General features: G+C 37.4%; 1 protein-coding gene across 1 annotated transcript; it reads left to right on the top strand.

The window, feature by feature from the left end:
- Positions 1-310: 310 nt before the first annotated feature.
- Positions 311-4,390, top strand: LOC18434543 (uncharacterized). Its single transcript, XM_006844611.4, has 3 exons — positions 311-1,191; positions 1,816-1,941; positions 2,664-4,390. Exons 1-3 carry the CDS (start codon positions 724-726, stop codon positions 4,245-4,247), a joined length of 2,178 nt encoding a protein of 725 aa, XP_006844674.1. The 5' UTR covers positions 311-723; the 3' UTR covers positions 4,248-4,390.
- Positions 4,391-10,041: the final 5,651 nt, after the last annotated feature.

Genomic DNA, 10,041 nt, shown 5'->3' on the forward strand with positions numbered 1-10,041 from the left:
TTTCCAATAATTAATGCCCTACACGTGCGGTGCACGACACAGCCCATTAGCTTTTATGACGTGCTAGTCTTAACGGTCTAGATCACTCCTGATTCATCTGACGGTCAGGATAACTGATGGACCCTCAACTGTAGATCTTAGCCCTCCGTTGCTTCCACATTAATAGCCGTCGATTTCACGGCGGTTTTTTGGGGGAAATGCCCATTATTAGCCACGACCAACTAAGATGATCGGCGATGTAAAATAAAACGCGCCGATTCATATAACAATATAAGCGGACCCGAGGCCGAGTTGTAAGACGAGTGAAGAACCCAAAACGCATGAAAAAAGTCCTCACTCTCTGCACAGAAGACAGTTTTTCTCTCTCTAAAAGGGAAAGATGAAAGCTTTCAATTCTCTCTCTAGGAAAAGTGAGTAAAGAATGTTGCAGCAAAGAACCCGATTGGAGATTGGAGTTTGTGTTCCCCAAAAACCCATTTGATCTGAGTGAAAAAACAGTGTTTTCTCTCTCTGTATTCTCTCTCTCTAAAAATAGTGTACTGTCTCCAAAAATAGCAAAAATGGCGATATATAATCTCTCTCTTTCTGGGGTTTAGTTTGTGGGTAGAACCAGTGGGTCTTCTCACTGTGGGTTTGTTTCTCTCTCTACAAAAAGAGAGCATAATAGAACCGTGGGTCTTCTTACTGTGCGTTTGTTTCGCTCTCTACAAAGAAGCAGAAGAAATGCCAAGGCATAATCGAAACTTAGAGGGTCTGATACATGTAAGGGGAAAGGTTAGGAAGAGAGGGTGCTCTTCTTCTTCTTCCTCTTCCTCTATTCTGCAAAATAACAGGTTTAAAAGAGCCATTTTGGTGGGGAGAAGAGGGGGATCGAGCACGCCTGTGCCCACATGGAAGATGAGCTCACCTTCTTCGATGGCCGAATCCCCCATTTATCAGTCTCTCTCTCAAAGTGGGGCGAAGGCCAAACAGAGTGGAAATGGCAACGGTGGCACTATCTCGGCGAGGAAGCTCGCTGCTACTCTGTGGGAGATGAACGAGGTTCCTTGTGGTCAGCAACAGAGAAAGAAAGAGAAAGAAGAGAGAGAAGAGGAGGAAGATTGGAAAGATAAGAGGGCGAGGAGGAGGTCTATGCAGTCGAGTTCCCTGCCTCGGAGGCTCTCGGATCCATCGCATAGTCCAGGGTCGGAGGTGGCTCTCTTTCTCTCTCTTTTTCTTTTCATTTCTCTCTCTTACACACAGAGAGAAAGGCGATGGCTTTTACTTTGGGTGTTGGATTGATGTTTTACGTCGGCATTCAGTTTCCTTCTTTGTTTTTTTGGGTTTTACTTCGGCGTTATTACAGTATTTTTTGTTCTTGTAAGTGACGTTAATTCTATTTTTATGACTACTATTACTGATTTTTTTCTCTAAATATTATGTTTAATGCATCTGTTAATTGGAAATGGTATGTTTCTTTCTATCTTGTTGCCCTTTTGAAATTATGGGTCATTTTTTGTTGTCACTTTAATGAGAATTTATATAAGATTTATGATTTGTTTTCTATTATTATTGTTTTGGGTGGTTCTTCTTTTTTTTCAGTTCAGTTTAGAATCTGCTGAAAATTTATGTTCACCCCTTTTTTCTTTATTTTCATTGGCATTGTATTTCATGTTTTTTTCTGGTCCATTCAATTGAATATATGCTCTGAAAAAATATGCTTTCCTCCTCCTCTTGTTTAATTTCACTGTTTTTTTTTTTTTGTTTTTAATGTGATTTTGCTCCATTGATGTAATAACTTGCTTGAGATTATGGTTGCTTTTTCTTAAAATTCAGATGGGAGATAGATCTGGTACTGGTAGTTTGAGAAGAAGACTGGCAGCAATCTCTCAGAGATATAATAAATATGGAGAGAGAAACAGTGTAGCTATGGATTCCCGTAGCAGTACAAGCTTAATGGAGGTAATCTGAATTCTACCTTTTGATTTTAATTTTTTTCCTTTATTAATTTTTGCTTAAGAATCAATTAAGTTTTTTCTTTAGAAAGGATGGATTAATTCATTAGAATTGTATATAATTTATCTTTCTTAATGTTCATTTTCTTTCCTCTGTATGGTATATGACTTTATGTGAATTTGATTTATAAAACTCACACGTTAAATGCTTAATGCTTTTCGCGAAAGAGATCAGTAAAGACTGAAGAGAGCCTTGACTTGAATTCGGGATCTCAATTTGCTGAACTTGAGATACCTTTAACCGAGGTTAGGTTCAATTCTCAAGATTTTAAAGGAAAAAGTTTCTCGTAGTAATTATCGATTTCAACATTATGTAAAATCAACAACTTTCCCTTGCAGCTGGGTTGTGCTGATTCCTTTGGTCATTTCGTCTTTTGAAAAATTAAAGTTTCAAGCTCTCGTTCTCTTTAAAGTGAGAGCTTAATGAGCAATTTGGCCTTTGAAACTGGCAAAGAAACCCAAGCTTATGCTTTTTCTCAGACCAAGACATGCTTTTGAATTCACCTAGAAATTCTTCTATGTAGGACTTGGGTTTGTTTTTCAGAAATTATCACCAATCTTAGGGAAGTGATCTCTTTAATGGAGTTACCTTCTCCCTCTATCTTACTCCCCACGACTTTCAAAAGAAAGAAAACTATTTTTTGACAAATATTCCTTATGGAAATGCAGATCGAGACCCGCTCTAGAGGCCTCACTCCCTCTGGTTCAATGGTGGGAATGAACAGTCGTTTCAAAGAGTTGGGTCATGGCCTAACCACCTCCAAAGAGCTCCTAAAGATACTCAATCGAATATGGGGCATGGAAGAGCAACACTCTTCTCACATAGCCCTTGTCTCTGCCCTTCGTGCTGAGCTTGACAGAGCCAAGTCTCAACTTGATCAGCTAATGCAAGATCATCGATCGGATCGCCATGAAATAGATTACTTAATGAAGCGTTTTGCTGACGAAAAAGCAATGTGGAAGAGCAGGGAGCAAGAGAGAATCAGAGCAGCTGTTCAAGCACTAACAGAAGAGCTTGACGCCGAGAAGAGATTGAGGAGGAGAGCTGAGAGCCTGAATAAGAAGCTCTCTAGAGAGATAAACAGCATGAGGACCTCTCTTGTGGAAACTGAGAAAGAGCTAGAGAGAGAAAGGAAGGCTAGAGAGTTGATGGAAGAGGTGTGTGATGAATTGGCGAGGGGCATCGGGGAAGACAAGGCAGAGGTGGAGGAACTCAAGAGGGAATCGGCAAAGGTGAGGGAGGAAGTAGAGAGAGAACGAGAGATGCTTCAATTGGCTGATGTTTGGCGTGAAGAGAGGGTTCAGATGAAGCTTGCAGATGCCAGGTATCAACTCGAAGAGAAGAACGCTGTTCTTGACAAGCTTAGGAATGAGCTCGAAGCCTTTCTGAGAGCCAAAAGGACTAAAGGTACAGCCACAGAGGCTGCCCCTGCAAATAGCATGGGTGAGGTTGAGGAGGAAAGGCAGCAAAACCAAGAGAGAAAAGTTGGGGTTAGAGCCCAAGGTGACCAAAAAGAAGAGGAGGGTGTGGATGAGGAAGAAGATGATTCAGCCGAGAGTGACATGCACTCTATCGAATTGAACAGGGATGATCACAGTAAAGGCTACAAATGGGGCTACGTGTCAGGGGAGAGAAAGTCATTTGAGGAAGAAGTTAAGGGGAGGAAGTCGTCTGAGAAAGTTCCTTCTCTCGACAGGGTTAACCGATCACTTCATGGGGGCGCTCGGTCCCATGATTTGTCGAAGGTTACTCTAGAGAGAAGCTTATCTGAAGGAATTGAGTGGGATTTTAGCACTGGAACTGCCCCATTGGTCGGTAGAAGAGACCTAGAAAATCTACAAGATGGGTTCAATCAAATCTCTAAACACAAAGATGGGTTTGATGAATTTTATCAAGAAAAAAATGGGTTTGATCCAGGGAGATGCTCTGATACTAGTGAACTCCACGGAGGCCGTGGTCCTACACAATCCGAGATCAACGGAGTGAGGAGAGATAATGACAGTGAACTACAGAAGCTCAAATCTTTGAAGGGCCGTAGTAGTTATGGGATGGCTGGTACTAGGGTGTCTTCTGCTCAAGGATTTGCAAGCCCAACAAGGCAATGGAGCCAAAGATGGCCTTCACAAGAATCAGTTGCTGCATCTGGTGAAAGATCAAAGGCAACTGATATGGCAAAAGGGATGAGAGAGAGTAGTCTGAAGTCTAGACTATTGGAAGCCAAAGTAGAGGGTCAGAGTTCAAGACTCAAGTGATGAGAGAGAGTCCTTATTTTTACTGTGAGAATTGCTCCTATTTCCTTGTTTGTTACTCTCTGTTAAGCATCTGGCATCTGGTTGTACAAACCCTTATATATAAATGTTAGAAATAATAATAGTGAAGGTATCACATTTTGTCTCGTAGAATGCTCATGTGTTAGTTGCAGTATCCCTTTGGTTTCTTCCTCCGTTACATAACCATGGACTCAGTTGAACTAAGGTGCACCTCTAAGATCCTTCAAGAAAAGGTTGTTTCATGATGGAAAAATATGGACATCGAGATGTATGGGAGTGGATAGAAGAAAAAGAGATTTCAACGTCCTAAAAATCGTACATCTTGCGAAACATTATTTTATTTTCATGTGTTTACAAATCTACTTGATTTTAACTATGTTTAGAGTTTAAATTTTTATAACTAGGGAAAAAATAGATCCTTGCACTATCCTTATGATTCTTGACACCGAAATTGCATTTCATTATGAAGTTCAGAGGTGTATATGAATGGAGATTCATCAATCCCTCTCTCTATCAACTTAGTTGTTGGTAGTTGTTGGTGTATGACTATATACAACAGAGGTTCAATAATGGGTGTGGTTTGTACAGCTGAGGCTCTAAATAATTAAAATAGGGAGCATTTTTAAATAGTGTTGAAATATGTTGTTTTAATGTTAAAAATCTTTATGATGGCCTGGAAATTTATTTTCCTCTAATAATAAAATTTAAAGTTAAAAAATAGTATAGATTGAACAAATCTATGAATACTTGAAAATATTGAGAATTGACGGTCCAGATACTACATTACAAGATGTACTATTTTCAATACTTATATCTTGAAGTTGAGACGATCGAATTGAGGGTTTTTCAGCATTGAAACAATTTTTTTTTAATAAATTTATTAGATGCACCTTAATTTGATTAAATTTGATTGTTTAGAACCTCGCACTTATATAAACTTTTTCCTTCATTAATCAACCGATATAAAGGATTCATCAATCCACTTCTCTCTCTTATTAGAACAAGGAATCATTGACATCCATGACATAAGAGTTAAGTGGAAGATGGAATAAAAGCCAATTGTTGCAACCGTTATCTTATTAACTTTTAGGGGGGGGGGGGGAGAGAGAGATGGATTTCTCAACGAGTTGATGAATCCACTTGGATAGAAAAACTCCACTTGATTATCCATCAATTCATCCTTCACGTGCACCACTCTCAATGAAACGTAAAGTTGCAAAAAGCTTATTGAAAGCGCAAAAGGAAGGAGGTAAGGTTCCGATAAGAAGCGTCTCTTTCCGGAGGACTCGGCTGCTGATGAAAGTAAATACCAAACAATTTCATAGACCATGCACTCACACACATACCATATATATACACAGTGATAGCTTTGATGATACCTCATAGGGGTGGCAACATGTCGGATCCGGATCCGGATCCGGACTCGACCCGAATTCGCCAGACTTATATCCAAAAATATAGTACAGGACCCGGACCCAAACCCAGGTCCAACCCAAAAATTAAAATAATTATTTATTTTATTATATTTTATATATTGGGACCCCAAAAATATTTCTTGACCCAACCTAAATAGTGTTCGAATCGGAGATTGATCCCATCTATCAGGTTCAATTTTTTGGCCCATACCTGGACCAGATCTAATCTGCCCCTCGGGTCCATTACCACCCCTAATACCTAAACTTCGGGAAAATAGTAATTTCCCGGGGAGAGAGAGAAGTTTGATGTGTGGATGCATGAAAGCGAGAGCAATTTCATCAAAGAGGGAGAGAGATAAGGTCCATCCATGGGTGTGTTACTGGTAAGAGGGAGAGACACTTACTACTTGTGTGCCAGTGTGAGTGTCGGAGGAGGAGAATTTGTATTGGTTGTAGCCTATGTAACATCAACACATGTCTTTATAGTGTTTTGTATGTGTCAACATGTCAATGACACTAACACCTCCCCATCAAGCATTAAATCTAGACATTTGTTTTAGCAGTTTTTAATAAAATCTCACCATAACCATATTTAATGTAACATAAAAACCTTTACTGTTCTTTTTTAAATGGTATACGGATGTATTGCGCCTTAACAAAACCAATCTTGATTTGACATTTCTGAAATTCGATCGGTGTCAGTCCTTGAGGCCTTATCCCTGGGCATCATAAATTGTCTTCATCGTCATCACGACCATGAGAGAGACACGTACCTGATGCTTCCTTTAACATAGACATTGCAGACAGAGAGTCGTTTGTGTGTTGGAGAGAGAAGGCATTTTATCTATTAGTTAGAGAGAGAGAGAGAGAGAGGACAAATGGGAATTGGTTGTAGACCCTCTTGGTTGTCTTCACAACCATCCAAGAGTGAAGAGGCGTGGACCCATTATTTTAGATGCTAGGAAGAATAGCATGTGCTTCATTGGACAAGGAGTGTCTATATGCATCTGCATCATGGGTCCTAATATCATATGCTTCTAATGGACGTAAGAGAGAGAGAGCGCTTATTAGTTTCATATATATGATTCATCTATCTAATATGACATATATGTGAGAGAGAGCCTTGAACTTTTTTTACTTATATATATATATATATATATATATATATATATATATATATATATATATATATATATATATATATATATATATATATATGTGAGAGTGAGAAATAGGGCTCAGAATGGGTTGGATTGAGTCCGGATCCACATATTCAAATTCGGATTCAAAAAGTAAACATGGAATTTAGATCTGGATCTGGATTTGCATCTAGACCCAATCGGATAAAGAATATTCGGATTCAAATCATGATCTAAATAGTATATACAAGATCTGGATCTAATCAGATCCAAATTTTTATTATATATATATGACGAGAAATAACAACTAATGCTATATAACATATATGTATATATATGAAATAATATATAATATTTTAATAATTGAATTGGATCCACCTGTACCCGTATTAGATTTGAATTATTATTTGGATCCAATTTTTGGATTTGTATTCGACGCGTTGGATCCAAATCTTGGATCCACACTCAAATCCGTATAAGGTCTAAAATTTGGGTTTTAGATCGAACCGGATAAATTTTTACCCTAGAGTGATAGTCTTAAACTTATTTTCTTATAAAAGTTTAGAGTGAGAAATGGCCAAGTCATCTCTACTCATCATCCATAAATTCTTCCAACATCCAATTTACCATGCAAGTCAATCCAATTTACCATGCAAGTCAATGGATAACATATAGCTGGCAATCCAAGAAAACTTTAGTTATTCAAATTCAATGGCAATCCAAGAAAACTTTAGTTATTCAAATTCAATGGTCACCAGCTCATTATGGAATACTTCTTCAAATTCAAATTCATTGAAGCCATTTCTTCAGATTCAAATCCCACTCCTTTGATAGAATTACCATTACTTTATAAAATGGGAAATGCGAATTCCAAGGGGTTCAAATTCTGTAGGTATCATGATGTATGCTTTCCCCCGAGTAAATGTGTGTTTTCCATACTTAAAATGAGTCAAAAAAATTTAAAAGTAGGGATGCATCATTGCTTTTTTTATGGTAAAGATTCTCATTGGGTGGTTTTTCTTTTTCTTTATAAAAAAACACACATAAAAAGTCGTTGATTTGGGAGATTTTAGGATATTCAACTGATTTGAATGTAATTAAATTTCATTTTAAAGATTTGGTGTCCATGTTTTTAGATTTCCTCTCCTTTTTAGAACCATCAACCTCCATTTTATACAAATAAATCGGTATGGTGTGACTCTAGCCTCACTTAAAACCGGTATGAGAATTTTTTTTTATGGTTAAGGAGCTAGAAAGAAGGCAGAGCCAATGTGCAACTGAATTATGGTCAAGGCCCGACCTTGTCATAGGGTTTGGCTCTGGTGGGGCAAGCCATGGCTTGGGTACTCTTAGGCCGGGCAGTTTTTGGCCGAGCCTTGCCTGACTCGGGCTATGGTTCTAGGTTTTTGCAGCCGACTCGGCCTAAGCCTGATCCGTTGCGTGGCATATTAGGAAAGCTTCATATCCATTATCTTCAGTCCAAGTTCAAAAAATAATTTGTAGGTTGATTATATGTACAGCTTTTTAAAGCTCCATTTTTTTTATTTTTTTGGGGGATAGAAAATAAATTGGATACAGTTTATGTCGAAATGAGTCATCTCTTAAAATTCTATTTTAAGATGGAATTTTTTACATAATATTTAAGGACACGTAATCTCTAACATGGAGATCATGAATATAAAAAAATAAATATTTTTGAAATATTTAGAATAATAATTCTATTAATAAACAATTTGGACCGTGAGTTTTTAATTTCAACTGATTTTAGATGGACCACCTAAAAGTGGATGCTTTATACCTCGGAGACCTCAAATGTATAAATGCGACCTCAATACATTTAAAAACGAGGTTGAGGTGTCGCCCCCTAAAGACATTGATTAGAAAATGCTTTTACGGGTGTTTTCGCCAGTAATAGCTACTTCTCTATTGCATTTCAGCCGAGTACGTTGTAGACAACTAATTATCTTCTTGTACGAGGGAAGGGGGTATGAATCCTAATTTTTTCAGGAAATCACTAAGATAAACCCCCTCTCTAAACTTATAATATTAAATAACTCCTTAAATATTCCATAGAATCTCTCCATGAAAATAATGTTTAACCTCCTCATTACTTCTTTTTTTTTTTTTTTGACAATAGTAGGTACTTTTCATTACTTGAAAGTGAATTATTAGACATTGATCAAAACAAAACTCATGAACGAGTCCAATGAGGTACCTTTCTTCGACAAATCATCCCTAATCCCATTCGCCTCTCTATACACTGTTAAATCCAGTAAACACAAGGATCTAATACGCCAAGGTGGTCTCGACATCTTATTACATAAATTATATACATTGAGGGAGTCACTTTTAATAACCAGAATATCATGAAGGCACCTTTCCTTCCAAATTAAGACGCCTTGCACAAGAGAAGCAATCTCAGTATGATTGACAAATACAAAACCATGAGGACCGGCATAACAAAAAATAACTATACCCTCACTATCTCTATAAATATCACCCACTCCTGCCATCCTTGGGTTACGTAATGAATACCACCAAAATTCAATTTAAAACAATAGGCGGTCGCCAAATACTTTTTGGTCCAACCTTTATAAAACGAAGTGTGATGAGGTTTATCCTATTGAGCTAACTGGCAACTTTAGATGTCCCATTCTTTTTTTCTCAATTACCATGTTTTCTGGATCATAACAAAGTTATTCTCCTCTTTTTCTTTCTTCCTCATCGGTGAACCTATTCCTCCATTTCCCTCTAGCAAATTACCTTAAATTCTTATCTCTCTCTCTTCTTGTGAACCTCACAAATACACAAAAAATGACATCACAAGTTTGATTTTTATGAGGTGGTTATTAGAAAGAATAATAAGGATAAATTTTGTAATTTGGATGATGAAAAAGACGAGAAGGTGGTTAAACATCATTTTCTATTTAGCTTAAAGGTATCAGGCTAGGGGTTTATTTGACATAATAATTTTGGGGAAGGAGGTATACATGTTTTTCCTTTCAAACTATCGTTTTAAAATCTAGTGATATAGATCGGAAATCAATCAAGATTTAATTGGTTCAAATAAGGTATTGGTACAGTCTCAATCCCTTCCCTAAACGCCCCATCTTATAAATCTGTTTTTTTGTTTCCTAAGTCTATCTAGTGTTTTTTTATTCCCCAAATACCCCGTTTATTTTTATTATTGGTTTTAATTTTTTTAATGGTTATTTTAGATCG

This window comes from Amborella trichopoda, chromosome 6 (genome assembly GCF_054954075.1).
Source record: "Amborella trichopoda isolate Santa Cruz 75 chromosome 6, AtrichopodaSantaCruz75HAP2 v2.0, whole genome shotgun sequence".
NCBI lineage: Eukaryota > Viridiplantae > Streptophyta > Magnoliopsida > Amborellales > Amborellaceae > Amborella > Amborella trichopoda.